Here is a 27,871-nt window from a genome sequence, read left to right as displayed (position 1 = left end):
AGGCACAAATCGCACACAGCTCTATGCTGAGATGGAACAGGAAAAATAATATGTGATAGTGAAATGAATGACATTTGAAAAAATTATTTTCAAAACCTATTAAGCATAGAGAAACTGATTTAAGAATAGACATTAGGCTTAAAAAGCGCCGATTTTTTTTTACCGACGTAATAATGCCTAAAAAACACGTTAAAAATAAAAAGAAAGTGCGGAAAAGTGAAAAAATCACCGAAAAATGAGTTTGAAATTTCGACGTGACGTCACATTTTATGACGTCACGAAGCTTACTTACGACGTATTTAACACAATTGTACGGATAACCCAGGTCGGAGAAAATTATTTTTCCACATCCACGCACACAACACGAATAAAGAAGTAAAAATTAAAACATTTTCTCAAATTTAATGAAAGAATTAACAACTTTTAGTATTATAACGCATATTTTGGGGTGATATACCCATGTTACATATTTTGGTTCTTGACCCATAACGACTAAACGTCTTTATTTACCATCTACCTGCTCGTGTAGATCTGTGTTTTTACCCCTGCTTCGAATCCGACCCGACATTTCGGGATTGCGCACTAGTTTAAATGTTAACCCTCTCCCGGTAAGGCACTTAAAACTTACGAAACTGGTAAGATGGGTCACCCGTGACCCAAGTGATGTATCACTTGTTTTAAAACATAACTCATGAGTTGTTTTAAAGCTAAGAGTCATTTGTTGGTTATATATATGTATTACATTTTTATTTTTTAGTTTAATAAATGCTTACACAATACAACTTAATAACATCTTTCTTATTTTTATTATAAAAGGATATTCCTTGCTTATAGTATTAATGTGCGCTCTAATTATAGGCGACAATAACAGCGGAGGTGCTGGTTTCAAAAATTAGCAATAATAAAAAAAAAAACAAGATGATTGTAATAAAAAAATATAATTCTTAATTAAAAATAAAAATTTAAATAAAACAAATGATAATTGATTAATTACCTTCTGAAGCGGCGTGGCGATGCGGTAGAGAACTAAACTGAATTTTTGGCGGATGCGAAGCGGATGCGTAGTATTCAAAATGCGGGTTAACTGAACTGAGTCGTAATACGTATTAAAATTAAAAGCGGAGTGCGTTAAGGGTGCGCATGCGGACCAAGCGGGTGAAACTCACACTGAGCGGGGGCGAATGTCGCACATGCGCACTAAAAATATATAAGCGGAGCGAACAAACACCCGCCAAAAACGAATGTTTTTAACAACACGGAAAAGTAAATAAACATGAATTGTGCCGCGAATAACAGTAAATGTACAAGCAACTTAAAACATGATACAAAATAAAAATCAACAATGTTCAATTGGCAACGGACAAAGTTGCGAAACAGGTCGCTGTAATCGACCATGCGCGGTCTTAACCGTTACGACGCGGATGACACCATCTCGCCCAGGAAAACATTCCTCAACGCGGCCAAACTTCCATGTCAAGGGCGGAAAACATTCATTTCGAATGATTACAAGTGTTCCAGGTGAGATATTGTTGTACGTTTTATTCCATTTTGCCCTTTGCTGGATGGTATGAAGATACTCTTGACTCCACCTCATCCAGAAATGCTGGACCATTTTTTGAAGCAATTCCCAGCGCGACAATCGGTTGGACGGCGTATCCTGGAAATCTGTACAGGGAATTTCAGTATTTAGCGGTGTTAATACGAGGAAATGGCCAGGAGTGAGAGCTTGACAGTCATTCGGATCCGAACTGAGAGGACAAAGCGGACGAGAATTGAGGACGGATTCTATTTGGGTAAGTACGGTATAAAATTCTTCGAATGTTAAGATTTGGTTACCCACAACCCTTTTTAAATGGGTTTTTACTGATTTAACTCCAGCCTCCGTCAAACCATTAAAATTAGGTGCAGCCGGAGGGTTGAACAGCCACTCAATACCAAGTCGTCCACCCGCCTGTTGTGCAATCTGTAACATTTGATTGTAGGCGCCTACGAAATTAGTTCCCCTGTCGGAAAATATTCTGATACATCTTCCTCGACGTGCCACGAAGCGCCTCAATGCAGCCAAAAATGCATCGGAAGACAAATCAGTCACCAATTCCAAGTGCACCGCCTTTGTGACGGCACAAACGAAGATGCATAGGTAGGATTTAAAGGCTTTGGCTCCTCGATGTTTCCGTACTGTGGTTGTGAAAGGTCCAGCGAAATCAATGCCCACCGTAGTAAATGCCTTCATCTGATTCACTCGAAAAGCTGGCAAATCGGCCATAATTGGTGTATAGGATTTTGGATTGTTTCTAAAGCAATTAATACATCGCGATAATACTTTATAAATTGTGTTTCTGGGCGATAGAATCCAAAATTGGTTGGCAATAATGGCTGATAGTGTACGAAACCCTGGATGTAAATGTTGACGATGCAATTCTTCGACGATCAATTCACTCAATCGATGCTTGCCGGGTAAAAGAATTGGATGTTTAGTGTCGAAGCCGAGTTCCGAGTTCCGAAGACGTCCACCCACTCTTAGCAATTTCTCCCGGCTTATGAAAGGTGCGAGTTTTCTATATTGTTTTGCAGGCAGCTTATTATTTTTTATTTGTTGGTATAGTTCAGAAAAGTACTCCTTTTGGACTTCACGTGCGATTGTGTGTAAAGCCTGTTGCTTTTCGAAAATGGAAAGAGCTTGGTGATAATGTTTGTTCTGTTTCCGACACCCTGAAACAAATCTCAAAACATATGCGGTTATATTTTTAATTTTATTCAAAGATGAAAAGCGATTGAGTAAGGTAATTAGAAAGTTATCAGGTTTTTTTGTTACGTGAGTCACAGTTTGTTGTTTTTCTTCGGATAAGGCCTCATTGTTGCATGTAATGGTCCGTCTGGATGGCCAGTTCGATGATGAGAGTGACAACCAATCAGGTCCCTGCCACCACAGCCTGCACTGAACCAAATCGGCGGGAAGAAGCCCTCGCGAACCTGGATCGGCAGGGTTTTCGTGCGATGGTACATGATGCCAACAATCTCTGGGAATGATGTCCTGAATGTGGCCTATCCGATTGGCAACAAAAGTCTTCCAGCGGTGCGGAGCTGAATCAAGCCAATTCAGCACTATCATGGAATCACACCAGGCGAAGATCTTCGGTTTAAGGAATGATGGGAAGCTTGACATCAGGAATCTTGCTAAATCCGCTAACAGGACAGCACCACACAACTCCAGTCGAGGTATAGAAATAACCTTTAGCGGGGCAACCCTAGACTTAGCATAGACAAAATTCAGTTTAATAGTATTGTCAAATAGTAGTAGATAAAAGCCGATTCTAGAACCTCCTCTCAGAACCTCAGGTCAAGGCCAAGGCCAAGGTCACGTTGAGTGACCATGACCTTGACCTTGCCCTGAGGTTCTGGGAGGAGGTTCCAGAATCGGCTATTGCAAAGGGGGTCGTTGACCAGTAACCTTGACCTAAACAATGACCTTTACTTTGAGCTCACCTCAGGTCAAGATCACGTTTAGTGACCATGACCTTGATCAGTAACCTTGACCTGAACAATGACCTTTACTTTGATCTCAACGGAGACCTTGAAGTCAACCTTAATTGTGACCATTACATTGACCGTGTACGTGACCTGAAATGAAGGTTACACGACGTGAGGCCATTGAAAACCCCACTTCGGAGGAGGTATGCTTTAAATAGCAGATAGAAAATCGTGTTCAACAGTATTGAAGTAAGAGTGTTGTGAACATAAAGAAATTGAGGAACTTGTAGCTCCTATTTTAAGCAGTTTACATCGCTTAAATATAATGGCATCGAGAAATCCAATTAAAGTCATCGATATGCAAGGGTTTACTTTATCTTCGGGATTTCGAGTTAAAGAATTGGCTATCGGTGATGGTGAGTCGATTTCCCATTTCATATTTCAACCTGATATAAGTTATGAAAGACTCAATAAGCGAGAATGTCGACAAGTGCGTTGGGAGGAGAATAACTTACACCATTTGCATTACGAGAATGGATATGTGCCCTATAATCAACTGAAAGACATTCTGGAACAGCATACATGCGGAGTGGAGGTGGTGTTTGTAAAGGGATCTCAAAAAGAAAAGGTATTGAGAGACCTATTATCATCGGTAAAGCCAGTGATTATTAATTTACAACATAATATATATTGCCCTTTGCTTTCGTTGAGTCAAAATTCTTGCGCATATCATTATAAATCGGAAAGCAGTTGTGCAATTGAAAATGTTAAATTAATTTTAAAATTTTTAAAAATGGATTTAGATTAATGTTAAAATTTAAAATTTAAATAAATTAATTTTTATAGTACTGACTTTTTTTTATTCAATTTAAATGTATCACATTCCTAATCCTAATATATAAAATGGAAAAGAAAAACAACCGAATTAAATTTCATTTAATTTATTGAACTCGTCTTTAATAAATGATAAACAATTGCATATCTTTTTAACGTATTATTTATGGTGTCAACTCGACGCCCCCGAGTTAGCAGTTCATGATGTTTTTTTTTTGGTGTACTCAAGTCGAGTGATGGCTCTTCTCGGGTGCTCCCGGAGGAGTGGAGCATGACCGGGTTGGATTTACTTTGAGCTCACCTCAGGTCAAGATCACGTTGAGTGACTATGACATTGATCAGTAACCTTGACCTGAACAATGACCTTTACTTTGACCTCAACGGAGAACTTGAAGTCAACCTTAATTGTGACCGTGACGTCCCCACCTAAAATGATGTGTATAAATAGCAAGTCAGGTTCATAAAAGATTAGTTTCATTGAAATCATCCGACGTAGTGGTGACATAACAACGCAGAACAAGTAAGTCCATAAACACTTGTCTTACAGCAGAAGTATTAATGTTATATATACTTAGTGGGTTCCAGACAACAATATACAAAAGCACCGAAGAGAAGTCTCGAGGTTCAACAGGCGGTGTCCAAAAAAGCGAACATAAGTCCAAAGGTGATAAAACCCTCGTTGACACCCGTGGCATCTGAAGAGGTGTTAAAACAAGAAAAGTTTAATACAGTTATAGAGTGTGGTAACAATATGCAAGCGGTCGCTGATGGAAAAGATTCGTTTGCAGACTTAAGCCCTTTTATTATGACGCAAAGTGTTAACGGTAATAATGAAGTAGTTTCGAGAATAGATAACATGGAGAGCTTAACCAACATGTCGGACAGTACAGTAAGAGCAAGTAGAGGTCCTCTATTTTCGGAAACAGTGTATGCACTAAATAAGAGCCGCACGAAATGTGTGGCAATAGGATTAAGTGCTGACTTACATTTTGAACCAGTGGTAAGGTTAATGGGAAAAGGTCAATGTTTAACATTAACGGAAAACGATTGGCACAACATTATTATGTATAAGTCAACAATCACAAACAGTTTTGCTAATCAGTCTCCGTCGCAGATAGTGTTGTGTGGTGTCAGTATATCGTGCGATTGGATGGAAAACGTTTGCAAGATTTTAAAGTTGGAGAGGGGTGGAGAATATGTATATATTGCATATGAATCGTTGCATGAGCTTTGGAACGTAGCAGATTTAGTAGCAACTCGACTGAGATTATTGAGAACTGTGAATTACAAAGCATATTATGATAGTGTTATAAACGCGTTAGCTGCAATGGATGGAGATGTGAAACGTAATATGTTAACGATGCTCAATGAATCGTGTTCTGAACAAATATGTATAAGTAAGGAAGTGATGTTGTACAATTTCGATAAAATCTTGTTGGATGTAGATTTGTTTAAATTATTTCACAATCAATAAAGACATGGGTAAGGTGCGGATTGATGAGAGTAAAAATGAGATGCATAGAATGTATGCATGGACTTATGCGTATAGACAATCACGAAAGTGTAATTGGGAGGAAATGTATTTAGATCGTCTTAGATTTAAGAATAGAATAAGTTATGTAAATGATATGTTACACCTGTACTTAAGCAGCGAATTTAGAAATAAGATTTTTCATGAAAGATTTAAATATGTAATGACTTAAAATAAATAAAATTTTTTTTCAAATGTGAGCGTATTATTAACCATCCAATATTCACCGAATAATGTGCGAAAGCTATTAAATATAATGGTATGAATGTTAGGACAGTGAAACAGTATGCATCGATCAAGCAAACGGTCTGGTCGAGGTATTGTGAATACATTAATCAATAAGCTTCCGATAGAACTACATTTGCCAGGTTATAATTATTGCGGTCCGGGAACCAAATTGGTAAAGAGATTAGTTCGTGGAGATCAGGGAGTGAATAAATTAGACGACGCCTGTAAAACGCATGATATTGCCTACGCAGCGACATCGAATTTAGCTGAGCGACACATAGCCGATAAAGAGTTGTATAAGACAGCGAAAGAGCGGTTGAGAAGTAAAGACGCAAGCTTAGGAGAGCGACTATCGTCGGCGTTAGTGTCAACGATAATGAAAGGAAAAACAATAATGGGTATGGGAATGCAAATTCGTGCCCTAAGACGTAGAGGGACAACTCGTCAGAAGTTGAAACGTGGCGGTAAATTGTCGTTTACGCAGGCAATGAACTTAGTGCGGCGAGCGATTGCACAGACCAACAGTACGAATACAAAGGGAGATGTACAAGTGGGTTACAATCTGTTGAAACCTTATCAAGGTAGAATACTTAAACCGCGCGGAAAAATAATCAAGATTCCCAAGACGGGAGGTTTTTTACCCTTAATACTTGCAGCTTTGGGTGCTCTCGGTTCTTTAGGCGGAGGTGCAGCAGCTATTGCAAAAACCGTAAACGAAGCAAAAATAGCAAGGGAGCAGTTACAAGAAGCCCAACGTCACAATCGGGCTATGGAACCAAAAGCGATCGGCAGCGGTTTGTATATTAAACCATATAAGCGAGGTTGCGGACTAGTCATGAAAACGGTATCACGAAAATCAAAGCGACTAAAACGCACCAAGAGGGCGAACAAAATTGGTACAGGAATGTTTATTAATCCATATAAAAAGGGTTGTGGTTATAAAACTGTAGCAAAAAACTAATAAAAATACCCCAACATTCTTTAACGGATGTAGAGTTAAGGCGATATGCACGAGCGCTTGATCTGTTAAACTTTCGTGGGGTGTACATGAGAAACAATTTACCGAAGAAAATCCGAAAACGAGAGAGTGGGATAATAAATCTTGATAATCGTACGGGTCCCGGTACTCACTGGACAGCTTACAACAAGGATGGTGTAAATGTTAACTACTTTGACAGTTATGGAGATTTACGACCACCGATTGAAGTGGAGAAGTATTTTATATCGGATGGGGGGAGAAATATTGTGAGGTATAATTATCGACGATATCAAAAAGAAGATCAAACAAATTGTGGACAATTGTGTCTGCATTTCTTAGATAGTTTAAATACCAAGGAAGTATCCGTGTAAGATTAGTCTTGAGAACAACAATGGAACAAGATACAATACATACAAGTTATACATTTACGCTCACCGGAAGGGGGTCGGAGTTGTCTTGTAACTTTAACCCACCGATTTATTTGAATGAACTCGGTACATACGAGTTAGCTCTTTTAAATTTCGAAACGTTCAATACGTTACCTAATATCGATTCAACAAACAATATTTTACAATATGAAGATCATATGGGAAATTTTACAGAGAATATTGAAATACCGCTAGGAACATACGATATTAACGATATTAACGAATACGTTAAAAAAACATTAACAGCGAGGAATATTCTCAGCGTGACTACACCGGGTACACAGATACGCATAAGAGGTAATAATAATACGCAACGTGCTGAGATAAAAACAAACCGGCGAATAAATTTTGCTAGCGATAATTCAATCGGTTCCTTACTTGGTTTTAACCCTAAAGTTATACCTAAAAACACGATAACAGAATCGGATCATATCGTGAATATAAATAAAACGAATGCATTACAAATTTATTGTAATTTGAGCTCCGGATCGTATACGAATGGACAACCCATGCACGTGTTGTATCATTTCTTCCCGAACGTACCGGCTGGTTTTAAAATAATAGAAGCTCCGCAACAACCGATTTACTTACCTGTTACAACGAACGTGATTAGTACATTAATAGTACGCATACTTGATCAGGACGGTCAGTTGGTAAACTTCAGAGACGAAGAAGTGACCGTGAGAGTGCACTTGAAATCGGTGTGAGTAGTAGGGTATTTAATATGGGTATAGTGTACGACGTTCGAAGAAAAGCACAGGAAAATCTGGGTGATAGAGTAATGTATAAAACGGTACGAAAGGATGTAAAACCTAACAGTAAGCGAAAATCAACTACCCAGTTAACACGCGTCAATCGTCAGTATTTAAGCAACTTAGGTTTTCAACTACTATAAATGGAGTCCTTAAACGTCACGGAGAAAATAAAAGTAGATAACTCGATTGTAAGTTACGAATATCATTCCCATCAACCGTTTGGTTCTACTAGCTTCGGTAACAATGATGAAATTCGTATAGGCATACCCGAAATAGACAATTACACATTGCCTCATGAAAGTTTTTTGTATGTGGAAGGGAGCGTACGTAAACTGGATGCGAGTGGTAAAGCAACAAAAGATGCTAGTGCAACTGCAAAATTGATAAATAATCCTGTAGCGTTTATGTTCAGTGATATTCGCTATCTTATAAATGGTGTTCAAATAGATGGAGTGAGAAACGTGGGGTTAACATCATGTATGAAAGGATACTTTTCGTATACCCCTCACGATATAATAAAGTTGGCGAACGCAGGTTGGAACATGGGCGAGGATCTGCTAGGTCAAGTGGTCCCAACATCCCCTGTAACGGATGCAATAATGGATAAAAATGGAAATTTTGGATTGAGTGTACCGCTAAAGACATTAATAGGGTTTGCTGAAGATTTTAAAACAATTGTGATGAATGTGAGACAAGAGCTAGTGTTAATTCGTAATAATGATGATAATGATGTGCTTGTGAATACGGTAGAAGAACCGTTACAGTTAAAAATCGATAAAGTTGTGTGGAGAATGCCCCATCTAGCCGTAGGCTTACGAGAACAATTAGCTCTAACAAAAATAGCAGGACGAAATATTGATCTGCAAATACCTTTTCGCAGTTGGGAAGTACATGAATATCCTTCTTTACCTCAAACAACAAAGCATTCATGGGCTGTGAAAACAGCTCCGCAGTTGGAAACACCTAGATTTATAATAATTGGGTTTCAAACAAAGAAGAAAGGAAAACAGTTGGCGAACATGGCAACCTTTGATAATGTAAAACTCACCAATTTGACGGTATTCCTAAACGGTGAACGCTACCCATACGATAATCTGAACGTGGACTTTGATAGTAATCGTGTCGCAGTGTTATATGACATGTATACACGCTTTCAAAAGTCCTACTATGGGAAGGAAGGAGAACCATTACTCACTCCGAAACAATTTATTGAAAATTATCCACTGATTGGAATTGATTGTACATATCAAGCAGAAGCGCTACACAAAAGTGGGGTAGAAATACGGATAGAATTTACGACAAAAAATCCGATTCCTGATGGTACCACAGCATACTGTTTAGTTTTACATGATAAGGCGTTTCAATATTCTCCACTAACAAAAATCGTCAAACAAATGACTTGAGTATGGGGAAAGAAGGGTTGGTAGTGTGTAGTTGGATCGGATCCTGAGCCGCATCGCACCCGTAGCTCATCATCCGAAATGTGAGACTTCTATATTCAGCGTAAACAAAAAAAAGTCGTAGAGTATAAGTTGTGCGACAGATTTCTACGGCTGCATAGTATGGATAATCGTGTTGATGTACGGAAGCAAGATGTATTCAAATAAAACTCAATACATAATTCTCGATATACAAGGTTTCATGGTCAACGAAGATCAGTTCGTACCTAAAGAATTAGCATCATGTGATAGTAACAAATGCATAACCCACCACGTTTTTCAACCGAGTAGCAGTATAGCTTCATTACCATCTAAATATAGGAATACTGCAAACTGGTTAATGACACATCATCATTGCATCGACTGGAAAGTTGGTTTTGTCCATCCAATGGAATTCGACGCCATAGTCAAATATCTGTGTCGGAATGTCAAGAAAGTGTATGTTAAAGGACCTGAAAAAATTAAATTTTTAAGACATATTATTTCCGCGCCGATATTTGCGTTGGAAGGTAGTATCTATAAACTTGAGATGGGTATACCGAGCTGTGCTTTTCACTCGCGACGAAGAAGTATGTGCGCTCTTTCCAATGTACGCCACTTACAAGAAGTTGTCGAAGAGGGGGTGCAAAACAAGGATGCGAAAGACAGTCGGTGACTATAAAGCAGAGACAAGTCGTAATGGGGGATAGTTAAGAGCTGGTTGCGATGGAACAAGTGTTCACTGTGTTTGGGTGTTGGCCACTTACATCTGCCAAGAAAGTGTACAGCGTAATGAAAAAATATGAACAAGATGCCTCATTTGCGAACATTCCAGCTCGTGATTTAAAATATTTACCAACACAGTATTATTTCGATAAAGTACCATCTATGGAATTACGAAGAATTTGGACCCAACTACCGTTCGCCTACCAGCAATCGAAAATGTTACAAATGAAGTTACCGTGTCTTGAACATTATAATAATGATTGTGCGGAAACTCATTTCGATGGACCACCACCACCTAAAATGCATTGTATTAAATGTACGTTAGAAAAGAAATAAATGTTATTTTTTTATCCATATTGATGAGTTTTATTTAAAGAAACCTCTTCACCTCCCCTTCCCCCTCCCCCTCCCCCCTCCCCCTCCCCCTCCCCTCCCCCTCCCCTGCCCCACCCCTGCCCCACCCCCCCGCGCGGGCTCAACTACGCTCCGCTTCGCTCCGCTCCGTACCGCGCTTCGCGCGACCGCCCGCGCGGGGGGGTGGGGCAGGGGTGGGGCAGGGGAGGGGGAGGGGAGGGGGAGGGGGGAGGGGGGATTGTAACCCCCCTTGAGTCACGGGCGAAGATAAGGTCCGAACGACCTCGCATTCTCAGACAGTATGACCTCCCCTTGGGCCACAGGCGATAACAAGGAGAAAACCTGGACAACCTCGCATTCCCAGACAGTATGACCTCCCCTTCAGTCACAGGCGATAACAAGGAGAAGACCTAAACGACCTCGCATTCCCAGACAGTTGACCGGACAAATACCTGTTCACTAACCCGTACTTAAAGGTAGTGGAAAGTGGGTTACTCCTCACTCCGTGTACAGCAGTCGCTGAGTGATATAGTAGTGTACAAAAGACGATAATTCCTTAAAAAGTGTGTTTACAATAATAACAGATTTTGTTAAAAACTGTGTTTTTCCGACCACGAAGAAATCGCCTTCTGCTAGAAAACCATTTGAAAAGTAAGTTACATCAATACAATTTTTATCGGTTTTCTTCATGTATGTTTGTGATGATTTCAGGTATTAATTGTTATACGCTGAGAAAAGTGGTTCTTCAGCGCATTGCAAACCTGTCAGACGTGATAGAAAACCATTTGAAAAGTAAGTTACATCAATACAATTTTTATCGGTTTTCTTCATGTATGTTTGTGATGATTTCAGACATTAATTGTTATACGCTGAGAAAAGTGGTTCTTCAGCGGATTGCAAACTTGTCAGACGTGAGCGAACGTATAATTTTAATAAAATAATCCAAATTTTTTGTAACCCTTTTGATTCCTTGAAGTCTTTCCCATTATGCTTCACTTAATTGGTAACAGCCACGCTCGTGCAAGCGATAATACCGATGGTATGACCGACCCACTGGTTGCCGTGCTGCCACGCAATAACGACAGTACGAATGTTGTTGAGTCAAGCCTACCGTCGTTACCATTATATTGCAGCGGCAACTTTGACGGTTTGAGTCGTACCATGCAGGATTTCACTACAGACCCACCACTGTACGAGCAAATAATGAATGAGCTCCGGTCACAGCCAGGGAACGACAATGGTGCGATTGTTACCACCAGTCCAACCTTGTCGTCCTACGGCTTAACTCGCATCAGTATGGAGATACGAGAAGAAGGAACATATCAGGAAGTTGTTGTGCCACCTGAACCTGCTACCAATCAGGCCGACGTGGTACAACCACTTCCAGATATTGTACATACGGATGTCACAAGTCAAGCACCTGCTGAAAACCAGGTGCTTGCGGCACCGTCTGTACCAGCGACGGAAGACGTATCCCAACCCTCCGATAGGATATGTGTTTCGCCTGTCTTCTCGAGTGGACCCATACGGTACACATCCCGCCGTATAAAAAAACGCGTCAACTTGTTGTCAAGGGGTTGCGTGAAACAAACTACCCGCCCAAACCCTTCTCCTGCTTCACAAGACTCCTGTAGATTGCTGCGCAACGCATTAGCCAAACCTCCCCGTAACACACGAAGAGTACCTACACTCGCTACAGTAACCAGACCTGCAACGGTGGTTACATCTCCACCAGAGGTGACCATCGACATCCGTGACAGCCCGCCAACTATCACAACTATCCCACCACAAAATGTGGTGTTCCCACCACCTTTACCTATCCCTACTATCCCGCAGAGGCAAAATCTTCCAGCTGTAAATACCGCACATCCCGACCCATGGGTTGATGCGTTTCTGCATTCAACAACCAACTTGGCAAGCAGTCTTTTGTCCCAAGAGGATTTTTTCATCTTGGGCTTGAAACCTCAATTGCAAACCAAAGTGACGACTTTGGAACATCATAAGCGCCACTTCGTGAACGCGTTGAATGCAGTAAACCAGAATCCCACCGTCTGCTTTGCTGCTTCTTCAAACATCCTTAACATGTACAACACCAAAATTAACCTGTATAAGTCCCTTCTCAGGCTGCTGCCTGACAACGGTTAATAGCGTTTTTTTTTGAAGCTCGTTCAGTTTTTTTGTCTCTTGCAGTGTTAACGTTGCAGGAGTTGGCTATGGAGAGCGTTAATTCGACGATTTCCCGTAAAGACCGTACGTTGCGGTTAGTAGATGTTTTACCAAAGACTCTACTACTAAACGTAATGTACAGCTGGGACATATGCTTCTGGCGTCGAATATCCCGAAAGGGCGATCGAATCAATCTTGGGGAGGTTTGCTTCCCCACCGTGGAACGCTTTGGAAAGAAAATGTCGCAAGGCACCGTACATAAGTTGTTCCACGGTTCTCCGGTTGATTGGAGTTCAACTTTCGGAGTGGGTCTTCAGTATCAAGCAAGGTATGTTTTTTATGAATCACATTTGGGCAACCTTTGCTATCGTTGTCGACGCCGCCTACACCATATTAGTATAACGAACGTTTTACAACTGGATTGTCGTGTGAAATTGCGCTCGAAAATAAAGTATGCATCTTCTGAACGATTGCAGACTATTATTTTAAATAAAAAATATTGGTGTGCGATGTGTTGTCGTGTGTCTTTGTTTCGAGTCTGTTTTAAACCACAACTTGAGGAGGATCAAAGTACTGAGGAATTGTCGGAGGGATGTCTCAGCAACTAATATGTTGTAGGTGGTTTTTTCAAATTTGTACACCATCCTTGTATGATACTGAAAATCGTTCGAATTGATGATATGACAACAAGTTCGCTTCCTTTTCACCTTTTCCGCTCCCATGCTTTTGTTTATATGTATTATTAATTATTTATTTGAATATTTACCGTATCTACTTATTGTTACCGCTCCCATGCTTTTGTTAATATGTATTATTAATTACTTATTTGAATATTTACCGTATCTACTTATTGTTAATTTAATACTAAGTAGTGTAAATTGTACTGTGACTTACACTGCTTTATTTTGTTTAATCACATAACATCTGTATGTGAATAACCCACTGGTGGTTCTACTACATCAACCATACAGATACTTTTGAAATCATGATAATAAATAATTTTGTAAATTTATGTATACCACGTCTTATTGTAAAATAAATATTGTGTAATATTACGCACGCTTTAAATAACTTTCAAACTCAATGTTAACAGTTTATATAGTTAAAGTGTTGTAAACCATTATTTTGAAACAATGATAATAAATAATCTGCTGAAATTTTTTGTATGCTACATTTTATGATAAAATAAACATTGTTTTCTACTACGACTTCATTTCTTGTTAATCTCCCGTTCAAGTATCACCCGTCAGCATGGTTGAAGACGTTAAGTTTGTTAGCCAACCTTTAACACTACCAATCTGTAATCTTCATAACGACTTCGCTGCAAATAAATTTAAACGACATAGCGAATTATTTGGTGGGGAATGTAAACGTGGTTTGATAATTGGTTCTTCGGGTGCCGGAAAAACAAACGTAATGTTAACTTTATTGACAGCTCTCAACGGGTTGCGCTTTTTGAATGTATATTTGTGCTCTAATTCACTCTACCAAATCAAATACGAATTTCTACGACAATTACTTAAACCTATCCGCTCTTGCGGCTATTATGAATACTCAGATGTCGGACGATTTCTACCACCGTCAAAGGTGAAAGAATATTCAATTATTATTTTTGATGATATTGCTCCTACAGAGCAACAGATTATCAAGGAATATTTTTCATACGGTCGTCATAGAAACGTTGATACTTTTTTACTCGCTCAAAGTTATAGCGCCATTTCCAAGCAGCTTTTACGTGACAATTGCAACCTTTTAGTTTTATTTAAACAAGATCTCACTAACTTGAAACATATTTACAACGATCATTTGCTAGGGGACATTACGTGGGATGATTTTGTCAGAATTTGTCGAACTTGTTGGGATACACCGCACGGTATATTAGTTATTGATTTAGATTGCGATAAAAATAACGGACGCTATCGGAAAGGTTTCGATGAGTACATTATACTGTAAAACCATTGACTTTACGACTGCATGCTCAGTCTCTGTGCGATCATTACACTATCACGTTGAACTATGAATCGTAATGTTGCACAACAGTTAATAGCTGCGCGAGAAGATGTTAAACATAAAATACGCACTTTGAAAGGAGATATAAAACAGAAGCAGTCCATTGCCGAAGCTCAACTCGCTCCACTGAAAGAACCTCTGACAGATATTTCCAAAAAATTACAAACTGTCAATTTATTAGCGCTCGACAATAAATTCGGGATAAAACGTGATTTATTTACCCCGAAAAAGGAGCAGTCACCAGATATCTCAGCCTTACTGGCTGACTTGCAGAAACCTTCTAAAGGACTTAAACTGGAAACTCCTAGAGTGAAACCTAAACGTAGAGTTACGTCAACACCCATTAAACCGGGAGCTAGCATGGATGTTTCACCGGAACTCGCACGGAGTCCGCAATTTCTCAGCGACGAAGAGGTGTTCGAGGGTCGAGATACTACACCTGAGGTTTCTGTTCGTGAGTCAGACACATCTTTAGATGTCTACGAGCGGGACGCTAGGGAGCAGTTGGCGCGCATGAAAGAGAATATGGAGGGAATGATGGAACAGACAGTTATTCGAGAAGCTTTAGGACAGCTGGACCCCTTACCACGTACCTATGTTACGGGTTTAACAGTAGATGTAAATAACGAGTTCGATCAAACTTACGGTGTTCGTGCACTTACCGATGGATTGTATATCGCAAATCAACCAATAACGTTTGACGGGAAAAACATTTTGGTGGGTGAATTTACGTATACAGGAACACCGGGGTTATACGAGTTGTTATTCAAAAATAAACCGGGTAAATTTACTTTACCAGATGCGAGAAATTACAAAGATATCTTACAACGTTCGAATGTACATAAAAGAGATTATGACGCTTCAAAAAGTATCATAACTGATGATGAAAATGAAAAGTTTGTGAACATAATCAAACCAATTTCCTTGGGTCAAAGACCAAATGTGTACTGGGCTCGATATTGGCCAAAACCTAAAACTGGATCAGGTCACTTAAATAAGTTGTTAGTACCTGCTGCAATTAAAGAGTACGAATACTGGGACGACGTGAACGAATTAGTTGATCGGTTGCGTTTACTACTTGCTTCCGAAGCAGCAGGTCATACTGCTCATCATAACGAAATTATATCCCTCATAGAGGAATTACGGGAAGCGCAAGTCATTCGTTAAGGGTATATAAACTTTTTTCTGTTTCTGTGACGCTTCAGAAGCCAATATGCCTTTAAACCGTTTTGGTGAACATGGTTCTACATCTATCGATAAATTTGGTAAGCATGTTCACCACCATGTTATACAGAACCACATAGCAAGATCCGAAGTTCTACAACCTTCATCAACATTTATTTTAACTTTACGTGGTGATGGAGATGTTGATCCAAAAACAAAACTTTATAAAATCACAAACAAAAGTGGAATTACGGATTACATCAATTCTTTCTACGAAGGTATGATAAAAGATGTTGTAAAGTCCGCTCATGTTCAGTTACTTGTTAACGATATCGTTATTAAGTCGCTCCAGGGAGTCCAACTCAAACGCGGAGATACCATTAAGTGTAAAAATAATGCACCGATAGGAGGACTACCTTTTCTTGTAGAGTTGTTGATTGAAGGGGTTGTAGAGTAATGGTTAGTGTTAAGCGAGATCTCGTTAACGAACTACATGCACCTGCGAGACGACATTATCGGCGACGCCGCGTTCTGCTTCACGGACTATTGGATCTTTATCAAGCTGATTTGGTTGAAATGATCCCATATGCGTCGGTCAATAAAGGTTACAAGTATATACTGACTGTTATCAACGCTTTTTCAAAATACGCATGGGCCTTACCACTCAAAACCAAAACTGGGAAAGAGGTTACTCAAGCTATGAAGGACATTTTGCATAGTAAAAAGAATATTACTCCGAGCAACTTACAAACCGATAATGGGAAAGAGTTTTACAATAGCGATTTTCAAAAATTAATGGAACAACTTAACATTAATCATTACAGCACCTATTCCACTTTAAAAAGCTCGATTATCGAACGGTTTAATAGAACCCTAAAAAATAAAATGTGGAAAGAATTTAGTATGCAAGGAAATTATCGCTGGTTAGACTTACTACCCAAATTACTAAAATCTTACAACAACACAATACATCGCACCATTCACATGAAACCTTCAGCTGTTAATCGACGAAATGAATCTGCTCTGTTAAATACTGTATACAATTCCATTAAAGTTGTCGACCCCAACCACCATAAATTTAATGTGGGGGAACACGTGCGAATTAGCAAGTACAGACACGCTTTTGCTAAAGGTTACCAACCAACTTGGTCCAATGAAATTTTCACCATAGCGACAGTTCAAAATACTAATCCCAGGACTTACCTTATTAAAGATGGTAGAGGAGAACCCATTCTTGGAGCATTTTACGACGAAGAATTACAACGTGTGAAACACCCGGATGTATTTTTAATTGAAAAAGTTCTTCGTCGAAAAGGAAATAAAGTCCGAGTGAAATGGTTGGGAATGGATAGCTCTCATAATTCTTGGATTGCAAAAAAGGATGTATTATAATTTTTACACTAAGAAAATAAAAAACTTTTTTTTTTAATTTCGTTGATTTTATTTCAAGTAACCTTTTTAACAACCTACTTTCTACTTTATATACAAGTTTTGTGATACAAGCAAGTATTTTTTTTTTTTTTTTTACAAATTAACTGATCGCAATTTAACTAGCCATACATGTTTACGTTTAACAACTCCAATAAGTTGTCCAAAAGATCTTCCCTGCGTAGATCTTCAATAAGATAGTTTCCCCAAGCTAACGTATGACATCCATCCTCCATCACGTAACGTTTATCGTCATGTGCAGAGAGCGCCACTTTATTCTTTAGTTCTGTATACATCGTGTGATAGGAGGAGCGAAAGACATACATCTTTTTTCGCACAGAACCTCCATCTTCGATAATCCGTTTATATTCTGAAACACTTAAGTTTTTATCGATAACATACTTTTTCACACCCTTGGCACGCTTGACAACTCCTTCCAAAGTGTTAATACAATAAGCTTTAGCTCCTGTACCATAAAACGATGTTAATATCGTATTTGGGTACTCATCTTTCATTTTTCCAACTATCGGCGGCCCTGGAGGAATATTATGTCTGTTGTTTAACTTGTAATTAGAGGTATCGAACATCTCTATATTTTCTTTGATATCCTGGTATACATTCTCAGTAAATATTTCGAGAATTAACGAATCCGTATCTGTATATAACAATAATACGTTTTCACCATATTTCTCTTTTAAAAAATTATAAAAAAAGTTATAAATGACCGCTTTCGACAATTCCAGTACGCTAAACCCTACATACAGAGGTTTGTTATATTTGACCTCCACCTTCTGCATTTCAATGGCTGCCAAATTATGGCAGAAAATTTTCGATGACTTGAAAGTCGGCTTTGCGATAAGAGCTTCTGCACCGGGTCTCCTGTAACGATTCTCCCAATGTGACACTAATCGTATATCGACTCTATTTTCAACATTTTCCATCGTTTTCCCATACACGATATTATTCATTTGTTTATAATGATTTTTCCCAAATTCATTCGTAGCATTCATTCGTTTCTCAGAGTTAAAATCGATATATGGTTTCATCCACGGCGATTGTTGAAATTGCAATGCACGGTGTATTTTGGTTAGCTTAAGACCTTTTTTCACACATTCACGTAGGTTTACATAGTGAATTATGTATTTCGATTTATTTTGTAAGTTCGCAATCAACTTAGGATGCTTCGATCCGGGAGCGATTATGTTTTCGGGACAAAACGGTAGATCATCATGCTGGTTGTGTAACCTTTCGGGATACTCCAAATCCACTTCAAAGACATAACCAAGGTGTTCATCATCTAAACACTCCACATCTATATCTGCTATTTCTTGGTTCGACAACCATCGAAAACCGCCTGTTGGTAATTTACAACTCATTGCATACCCATACAAATTGGTAGCGTCCAAGTATAGAATATATGATGATGGTTTTTCCGGGTTAAAATCGTCAAGGAACTTGTTGTTTGCTATTGCAGATCGTTTTACACACATACAGAGACCGCCTCTAATTCCTTTCTTAAAAAAGTGTAACATGTCAATGTCTGATAACAATTCTAATTTTACACCTGTCATTTTTAACAGAGCATCCCACCCAAACCCGGGCGCAGTATAATAATGGCAAGGATCCAGATTGTAATTCTCCAAAGATATTGTCCTGAAATTTTCAAAGACGTCAGTCAACATTAACACATCTGACGTCAAATACAGGTCACTGTATTCTCCCAACGTTGTACACTTAAATTTATTCCATACAGTCTGTGCTCTAGAGTATTGTTCCTTTGAAATATTACTTGAACTCAATATGTCGTAAAACTGTGTATGATCAGGCAATTTACTATACTCCAACTTTTCAAACGAATCTACGAACGAATATGGAAATACACCTTTCTGGCGCATCAATCTAAATTCTTCAGAGTCTTTGAATTTTTTTTTCACTTCCACACAATCCTTATCATCCAAATATGAAACCAACTTTTCCAAAGAACTCGCCATAAATCTAAACGAGTCGACGAATCTTATTTTCATAAACACTTTGCGTTTCTTTCCCTTGTTATCGGTTGTTTCTCCGACAACTATTTTTTTGGAAAAAGAAATATATTTTTCTTTGTTTTGTGCTATCACCTCTACTTCCTCCTTGTTTAGGGCAATACTTTTCACAAACATGTGGGCATCGTAATTCGACAGGTTGTGGAAAAACACAGGGATAAACATCGGTAATTTATAATTTATATTGCAGACGGAATGCGCAGGACCCCTATACAATCCTGTCAAGTGATCGTGATCACACACTTTCTCTTCTTTGTTTATTGGTTTATCACAAATGTGACATACGGAACTCAGTTCATGTACAAATTGGTCCAGACAGCTTAGCGGTATCATATCCTTTGTTTGCCTCAAATGTTGTTTATAGATCTCTATTACATCCTTCTCCAATCTTATAATAAATTCCAGAGCAGCGTTTCGCCCTCGGTATATTCGGAATTTCGATAAGTTATCATCGTAAGCACACTTAATGTAGTACGCAAACGCGTATGGTTCGTGTTCAAAACATCGGGCCGTATATGGTTTATTATCATCGTAAACTTTTCCTTCTTCGGGCGTTAAGGGTTTCAGAATCGCCTCGAAATCGGCGTACACCACAAACGGAACTTTCATTTTTTTTTCAAATCCTTCAAATTGTAAAACATTTTCCTTTTCTAGATGTCCGAACTTATTCACTTTTATTTGTTCGCTTGGTACTGTTGCTTTCACTTTTTTACAGTCATCCATCTGATGTCGTACCAACTTGTCTTCAGTTGAAAAGTATTGCAAACAACCCTCACAAATATATCTTTGATGTTCATGAGTCGATGATTGTGTATTTATCAGTCGAGATAAGTTTTTTATCCAACAATAGTGGTTATTCCCGAAATTGTCGCTGACTACTAATAAGTTTACATGACGCTCCCGTTTCTGTTTACATATACATACAGTTACAATATCATCTACCATTTTCTCTCCATTATACCAAGAATTTATACCATAGACGTTAATTGAAATGTTATTTTCTTCCTCAAATTTTGGTATGTCTCTGATGGGTACTGGGAATGTTACGCAGTCAAACTTTAATTCTGTTTCCCTATAATCTGGGTATGATGATATTCTTTGCGGTAAACCTGTGGGTTGGTACAGCGCGGATATCAGTGCCCAAGCAAAGCACTTATTATCGTTATTTTGCACGTTTATTACCGCTCTCTTCCCTTTTATGGATGTCGGTAAGTCGATGTAGCTCGATGCTCTTGTAGGATTAAACTTGTTACAGTTCACTTCAAGATATAATATTTCCAACAAGGTCCAACCTGCAGTATTAACGCCTTTAGTTTCGCATTTTACTACTTTTCTATTCTTATACTCTTACCTGAGTCCCGTTCTTGGAATTCCGACATTTTCACCATAATCTCGTCCATAAAGTCCTCGTATGTTTGGTACAAGTCTACGGCTACTGTTATAATTTTATTTTTTGTGTTGAATGATTTGATTTCCACTTCTTCCTTCGTATTTATGAAATACAATCCAAAAATTTCCGTATTCACTTTTAAACTACCATTTACATTCCTCACGGACTGTATCAAACTGATAACTTTTTCTCTAATTCGGTTACTGAATTCCTTCATGTCTACGTACTTCCGTTCATGATCGCTCACTCTAAAACTACATATTTTATCTCCAAATATCGAATCTATTTTTTCTACACCATCATCTATTATTACGAAGGCTTTCTGTTTATGTTTGTTGCTGCGCAGATGTGAGGAATAACATTGTCTGGTTACGTGTTCATCACATATTTCACACACTATAACATCTCCTTGTTGATCCTCTTCCACCTTTCGACGTTTCCCAATACATGCTGTGCGTTGATGTCTCACAAGATTATCTGGTCTAGTAAACTCTTTGTAACACACGTCGCAGGTCAACATGTTCACAACACTCTTACTTCAATACTGTTGAACACGATTTTCTATCTGCTATTTAAAGCATACCTCCTCCGAAGTGGGGTTTTCAATGAACTCACGTCGTGTAACCTTCATTTCAGGTCACGTACAAGGTCAACGTCATGGTCACAATTAAGGTTGACTTCAAGGTCTCCGTTGAGGTCAAAGTAAAGGTCATTGTTCAGGTCAAGGTTACTGATCAAGGTCATGGTCACTAAACGTGATCTTGACCTGAGGTGAGCTCAAAGTAAAGGTCATTGTTTAGGTCTAGGTTACTGGTCAACGACCCCCTTTGCAATAGCCGATTCTGGAACCTCCTCCCAGAACCTCAGGGCAAGGTCAAGGTCATGGTCACTCAACGTGACCTTGGCCTTGACCTTGACCTGAGGTTCTGAGAGGAGGTTCTAGAATCGGCTTTTATCTACTACTTCAAATAAAACAGTACGCAGATACGCCACCGCACAGTAGCCCACTGAAGAGGCGTCCGAGAAGAGATGAAGTTCCACAGTTTCACTTGATGATGGTTGTATTTGTCGTGGAATCTTCAATTTTGACAGAAGTGGCAGCTGCATTTTATATTGATGCCAATAATTCTGGATTTCCTGAGATGGAAGATCATCCCAATTTAATCTCTCCAGCCAAAGCTTCTGAATAAGATGTTTAGCGGCGAGAATGCAAGGAGTAATTAGCCCCATTGGATCATAAATACGAGCTATGCTTGATAATATAGCTCTCTTGCTACATGGTGTCTCTCGAGGAATGTAGGAAAATCCAAAGGCGTCGGCCTGAGGATCCCAATGGAGACCCAACACCTTTATGAAACCATCCTCCTTTTGATCCAATGATACAGCAACCCCATCCTTGCAGCCGTTGATTGATTTGTATAATTCTGGCGAGTTACTTGCCCACTTCGCGAGCTCAAAACCTCCCAATGATAATAATTTTATAATTTGCTGCTGCAGACTTAACGCGTGTTGTACCGAGAAACTGCCGGTTACGATGTCGTCAACATACATGTCGTTCAAAACCACTCGCGATGCTTCCGGAAACTGCTCCGAGTAAATTGTAGCTAATTCTCTTACCGCCCGCAGTGCCAGGAATGGAGAAGAAGAAACCCCGTATGTGACCGTGTTCAACCGATATTCAAGTAGCTCATTAGTTTTGTAATCCTTCCAGATAATTCTTTGAAAATCGCGCTGATGAGGCACAATTAATATTTGGCGGTACATTTGTTTGATATCACAAATGAATACAATAGGAAAACAGCGAAAATTAATGAGAATGGAAACGAGATCGCGCTGCAGTTTGGGACCGGTAAGCAGAATGTCGTTTAAAGATTTCCCAGAGGAAGTCTTGGCGGAAGCATCAAAGACAACTCGGAGTTTGGAAGAGTTAGGATTCACAACATAATGATGCGGGATGTAATATGCGGTAGTATTAGAATAATCTGTCTTGGGAACAGGAGACATGTGGCCCGTTGACAGGTAATCTTCCATAAATTGCTTATATTTCTCAAATATATCAGAATCTTTGATTAGTCTCTTTTCTAGAGATAAAAATCTATGAAGAGCTTGGGAATAAGATTCACCCAATTCCAAATCTGTTGTCCTGAAAGGCAACATGACCATGAATCGACCAGTCTCAGTACGTTGGTACGTGGATTTGAACCGATCTTCACATTGATTATCCTCCGGTGACCCAGCGATGATCCCCTTCACCTGATCAACCTCCCAAAACTTCTGCATACAGATGTCCAGAGACGGCTCAGTCATTAAAGACGTATTGGACGTTGACGGTGGAAAATCAGTCAGTTTACCCATCACCAACCACCCGAAAACAGATTCCAAAGCGGCTGGCTCGTCCATTTTACCTATTTGACGATTTCCAGTTAAAATATATGGCACTAATTCGGACCCCAACAATAAATCAATAGATCCAGGTAATAATTGACTCTTTGTTATGTTGAGATTACGAAGATGAGGATATCTTGACAATTCAATAGGTACTCTTGGTTGCTTGGAACAAATTTTGCTGGTTACGACAGCAGAAAATTTAATCGTAGATTGCATAGAGTTACATGGTTTGATGGCACAAATGACACTGCCCTTCTTACATGTCGAATTCATTTGGTTTAGTCCCTCAATGGCAATGGAGTGCTTTGTTCTAGCGATTTTAAGGCGATTCTGAAGTTCTTCGGTTATGAAATTGATCATACTGCCGGAATCAATTAATGCTCTGACCCTATGAAACGCCCCAAAACAATCTTCAATTTCCACCTCAGCGACAGGCAGGACAACAGTGAGTAATGAACTCATTACAGATCCAGCCGTGGTTTCGGGGACACATGGAGGACTAGGTTTTGAAACTTCTGGCTTCGGAGATAAATTATTTGAATTTAGGTGTAGCAGCGTGTGATGTCTCCGATTGCATACTCGACAAGTGTGAGTGGATTTGCAGTTATTGGTGGTATGACGGGAGCTTAAACAATTCTTACATAACTTATGACTGTTGGCGCAGGCTAATCTTTGCGATGGTGTTCTTTCATGAAATTTTGAACATTGATATAAGTAATGTGAATCTTCACATAGAATGCATGCTAAATTTGTTAATTTCTGTTTGTTCTCAGTGGCCAATGTAGCTGGGTAGGTTTTCAAAGGACGACTCGGAGAGGATTTAGCGACTTTGGAGGAGGAAATCATTTTCACGGATTCCAAGGCTTTGGAATGACTTTCCAGAAATTCAATCAGCTGATTGTATGTAGGTATTTCAACCTTACTGTATTCTGTCTCAAACTTCGTTCGAATTGACAAATCCAATTTCTGAAGCAGAATATTAAGGAGCAAAAAGTCCCAAGCGTCCACCGGGAAACCGAGCGTTTTTAAACCTCCGAGATTTTCCGTGAAGGTGTCGATCAGTAGCCGATATGCCTTTGAGGAGCCCTCATGTTTCATATGAATATTTTGTATTTCATTATAATAAATTGTGGCCAAATGCCGTTTATTTTGATAGCGGTTTTTCAATGTTTGATAAGCAATTTCGTAGTTGTCACTGGTCACCGGTAATCCCTGAAGCAGATGGTACGGTTCTCCCGATAGTGACGTCATCATATATTGGTATTTGGCGACGTTGGAAAGCGTTGTATTTTCATGGACCATTGTCCGATATAAATCATGGAAACTAGACCAGGTTTTAAAATCACCAGAAAAAATGGGTAAGGTGATTTTTTGTAGTTTAGGTGTGGTAATCGGATTAGGTGTCACAGGTGCAGGTGTCGCAGGTGCAAGTTTGGACTCAGTTATACGAGCCATACGGGCCTTTATGGAATAGTATGCGATATCAGCTTGACGACGTACATCATCGTGCGTTTCAAAATCATCATCAGCGATCAACGAAATAATTGAATTATGGATTTTTATAAACTCATCATAGGTGTGATGTGAATCAGTAGCGCGAACAATAAATAATGATTCCTGCTCAGTATTATCTATACCGTTACCAACATCTACGGTTTCAATTAATCGATTTAGAAATCCACTACGTTTCAGGATCATTTTGGGTAACTTGTCGGCCATATTTGCGAAATTTAGAAAATTCAAAGTGATCGAAAATTTTTAAATTAAAAATTATAAATGACGATCCTGTATAAAAGAAAAGAAACACCGAGTTGTTTGTTACCATAAAAGGCAACAAAAATTGGCAGATGTGCACCAGATGTTTTGCGAACACGGACGAGAACGAAACCAAAAAGAAGTAGCGACGGTAAATGTTCGAAATCTCGTCCAAAAATGGCGTATAAAATTAAATGAAATTGAATGAAAAATGAAATTAAATCCGGAAATCCGGCTCGAAGGACCAAAAATTGTGCGCTCTAATTATAGGCGACAATAACAGCGGAGGTGCTGGTTTCAAAAATTAGCAATAATAAAAAAAAAAACAAGATGATTGTAATAAAAAAATATAATTCTTAATTAAAAATAAAAATTTAAATAAAACAAATGATAATTGATTAATTACCTTCTGAAGCGGCGTGGCGATGCGGTAGAGAACTAAACTGAATTTTTGGCGGATGCGAAGCGGATGCGTAGTATTCAAAATGCGGGTTAACTGAACTGAGTCGTAATACGTATTAAAATTAAAAGCGGAGTGCGTTAAGGGTGCGCATGCGGACCAAGCGGGTGAAACTCACACTGAGCGGGGGCGAATGTCGCACATGCGCACTAAAAATATATAAGCGGAGCGAACAATTAATAATAAACTTCATTTATGGTAACAAACATTTTAAAGTTATTGCACAAAGAAAAAAGAAAACACTTTATAAACATTTAAAAATCATGTTTGCTGCAAAAAAAGAAAGCATATTTTAGTAGAAAGAAAATAAAAAAAAATAAATGTCAAACTCGTGCACTGACAAATAGTCAAAGTAAACTAGGCAACTATTCAGGTTTCTTCTTCATTTACATTTTGTACACACAACGGGCAAATGCTATACCTATGTTTAGCGCATAGGCTCCGGTCGCACCCACTGCACTTAGATGTTCCTTTTCGATCTTTCTTGGTTCCCGTACAAAATTCGCAACTAGTCGACGATGTTGGCTTAGCGATGATAGGCTCTATTTTCAAAATTTTTCTTATTACCGCATTCAGTTCTCTAGGAAGACGACCTTGTTGGTTGCGTAATTTCAACTGCGGTTCTAATAACTGCATTGCTAATTTTTTTAAAAATTCTGAACGTATGAATTTATGCTTTTTTTCGATATGATTAAATTTGAAAATTACGAATGCGTTTACCGCAGCTGCATCCAGAATTCCGTACAAATATCGCATTGGCCATCTGTTTGTTTTTCTGGCTGTTGTATATTTATGACATAACATATCAAATACATCGACTCCACCTTTCGTATGGTTGTAGAAGTTTATTATTTCTGGCACCTTTGTATTCTCGTCAACTTCACCAGTTCGATGCATTGTAGATAATAACAACACATTGCAGTTCTTTCTTTTTGAAAATGACAACAAAGTTTCATCAGGGGAATAAAGAAAACGTGCGGTCATTAATGGAAGATTCTTTACATCTAGCATATGTGGGGGGACTTCACGTTTATTTTTCCTCAAAGTGCCTACCAAAGTTAGTTTCCTGTCAAGCAGAGCCCTGGCTAGTTCCAATGAAGTGAACCAGTTGTCTGTCGTCACATTCCTATTTGTCCCCACAATGGGTTCTATAAGGCTCAGAACATACTGGGTTGGCAAAAGAAAATCACTTCGTTTTCTTGTCTCTTTTCCTACGTAAGGAATTCCTCCGCAGAAATTAAATGTTTTTGCATCACAGAGTGATATAATTTTTAGGCCATACTTGTCTGGTTTTGACGGGAGGTACATTTTGAACGGAGCTCTTCCTCGAAACGACAACAAAGTTTCGTCCACAGTGACATATTCGGACGGGGTGTAATTTTCTTTGCAATTACTTATGAACAAATCCCATACTTCTCGAAATGCTGCAAACTTGTCGCTTGCACGCCGTTCTTCCCTTGTAGTTTTAGAATCAAACCGCAAACAATACAATAAAAACTTGAAGCAACTGAAAGTCATAACCGCGCGAAATAAAGGAGGACCATCTTCAACGGAAAACAATTCCTCCATTGACGAACTATAGAATCCTGCTTTCAACAGAAGTCCTATAACAGCGCAAATTTCAATCTCATTTGTAGGCCCAATGAACCACTGTTGGGAAGTGTATTTGGTTGATTTAGTTATTATTTCTTCGTTAGTATAAGTCGTGATTTTTTTTATAATATCATCAGTAAAAAATAATGAAAAACATTCAAGTTCTATCTTTACATTTTTTGCGCCTCCTTTTGGCCCAGGTAAGCGTAGGACTAAATTTCGCTTAGAGGTTCTCGAATATTTAGAGCACAGAGGCTTGTTAGTCCACATCGTTTCCAGATCTTTTCCTAGAAAATATTCGGAATCAAAATCTTCGTCTTGTTCATTATCATTGTCGGAAGGTTCAAACATGTCTTCCACGTTGTTATCATTTTCTAAAATTTCATCTTCCGTTTCACTACATGAATCATTAAACTCATCTAAATTTTCTGAATCATCTTCGTCTATTTTTCGGCGAAACTCATCAAAAAAATTTTCATCTACATCCATCGGTTCCATTCTGCGTATAAATAAGCAGAAACAAAAACTGGACTAAGAAAAAAAATTAATTAAAAAAACTTACTCATAAGGTATGATGGGTCGCCCGTGACCCGGTTTCGTAATGTTCTGTGTTGAAGTTGGACCAATAACTAGTTTATCAGAGTTACCCGGCAGTAAGATCGTAAGCGCATTGAAGACAGATGGGGGAAAGGATATAGGTAGGTTCTTATCTTTACATTAAAATTTGTGCACTTTTAGAGCGTTATTA

General features: G+C 38.9%; 5 protein-coding genes across 7 annotated transcripts; 2 read left to right on the top strand and 3 right to left on the bottom strand.

The window, feature by feature from the left end:
* The first annotated feature begins 8,366 nt into the window (after nucleotides 1–8,366).
* On the top strand, nucleotides 8,367–9,629 carry LOC139432052 (uncharacterized). Its single transcript, XM_071200387.1, has one exon. It carries the CDS (start codon nucleotides 8,367–8,369, stop codon nucleotides 9,627–9,629), a length of 1,263 nt encoding a protein of 420 aa, XP_071056488.1.
* A 1,328-nt stretch (nucleotides 9,630–10,957) lies between these two features.
* LOC139431873 (uncharacterized) lies at nucleotides 10,958–14,095 on the top strand. 3 transcript variants are annotated; one of them, XM_071200106.1, is made up of 3 exons: nucleotides 10,958–11,375; nucleotides 11,436–11,516; nucleotides 11,577–14,095. In XM_071200106.1, the coding sequence occupies exon 3, from the start codon at nucleotides 11,712–11,714 to the stop codon at nucleotides 12,867–12,869; it is 1,158 nt and encodes a 385-aa protein (XP_071056207.1). In that variant the 5' UTR covers nucleotides 10,958–11,375; nucleotides 11,436–11,516; nucleotides 11,577–11,711; the 3' UTR covers nucleotides 12,870–14,095. The 3 variants fall into 3 exon arrangements, with proteins under 3 accessions (XP_071056207.1, XP_071056208.1, XP_071056206.1); XM_071200107.1 differs by lacking the exon at nucleotides 11,436–11,516; XM_071200105.1 differs by having other exon boundaries at nucleotides 11,436–14,095.
* Nucleotides 14,096–17,614: 3,519 nt separating this feature from the next.
* On the bottom strand, nucleotides 17,615–21,798 carry LOC139432051 (uncharacterized). Its single transcript, XM_071200386.1, has 2 exons — nucleotides 20,889–21,798; nucleotides 17,615–20,829 (listed from the first exon to the last, which is right to left on the bottom strand). Exons 1-2 carry the CDS (start codon nucleotides 21,445–21,447, stop codon nucleotides 17,615–17,617), a joined length of 3,774 nt encoding a protein of 1,257 aa, XP_071056487.1. The 5' UTR covers nucleotides 21,448–21,798.
* Nucleotides 21,799–21,866: 68 nt separating this feature from the next.
* LOC139432050 (uncharacterized) lies at nucleotides 21,867–25,034 on the bottom strand. Its single transcript, XM_071200385.1, has one exon. The coding sequence runs from the start codon at nucleotides 25,032–25,034 to the stop codon at nucleotides 21,867–21,869; it is 3,168 nt and encodes a 1,055-aa protein (XP_071056486.1).
* An 865-nt stretch (nucleotides 25,035–25,899) lies between these two features.
* On the bottom strand, nucleotides 25,900–27,621 carry LOC139432049 (piggyBac transposable element-derived protein 4-like). Its single transcript, XM_071200384.1, has one exon. The coding sequence runs from the start codon at nucleotides 27,619–27,621 to the stop codon at nucleotides 25,900–25,902; it is 1,722 nt and encodes a 573-aa protein (XP_071056485.1).
* Nucleotides 27,622–27,871: the final 250 nt, after the last annotated feature.

The sequence above is a fragment of the Onthophagus taurus genome, chromosome 11, assembly GCF_036711975.1.
Source record: "Onthophagus taurus isolate NC chromosome 11, IU_Otau_3.0, whole genome shotgun sequence".
Lineage (NCBI taxonomy): Eukaryota > Metazoa > Arthropoda > Insecta > Coleoptera > Scarabaeidae > Onthophagus > Onthophagus taurus.
The sequence above is the reverse complement of the archived record's forward strand: the minus strand, read 5'-3'. Positions and strand labels throughout refer to the sequence as shown.

Excerpts from the sequence above, each read along its gene's own strand:
- LOC139432052 (XM_071200387.1), top strand. The coding sequence starts at position 8,367 with ATGGAGTCCTTAAACGTCACGGAGAAAATAAAAGTAGATAACTCGATT.
- LOC139431873 (XM_071200107.1), top strand. The coding sequence starts at position 11,712 with ATGCTTCACTTAATTGGTAACAGCCACGCTCGTGCAAGCGATAATACC.
- LOC139432051 (XM_071200386.1), bottom strand. The coding sequence starts at position 21,447 with ATGTTGACCTGCGACGTGTGTTACAAAGAGTTTACTAGACCAGATAAT. Across the intron at positions 20,830-20,888 it reads ATTCCAAGAACGGGACTCAG|GTTGGACCTTGTTGGAAATA; the intron begins GTAAGAGTATAA and ends TTAATACTGCAG.
- LOC139432050 (XM_071200385.1), bottom strand. The coding sequence starts at position 25,034 with ATGGCCGACAAGTTACCCAAAATGATCCTGAAACGTAGTGGATTTCTA.
- LOC139432049 (XM_071200384.1), bottom strand. The coding sequence starts at position 27,621 with ATGGAACCGATGGATGTAGATGAAAATTTTTTTGATGAGTTTCGCCGA.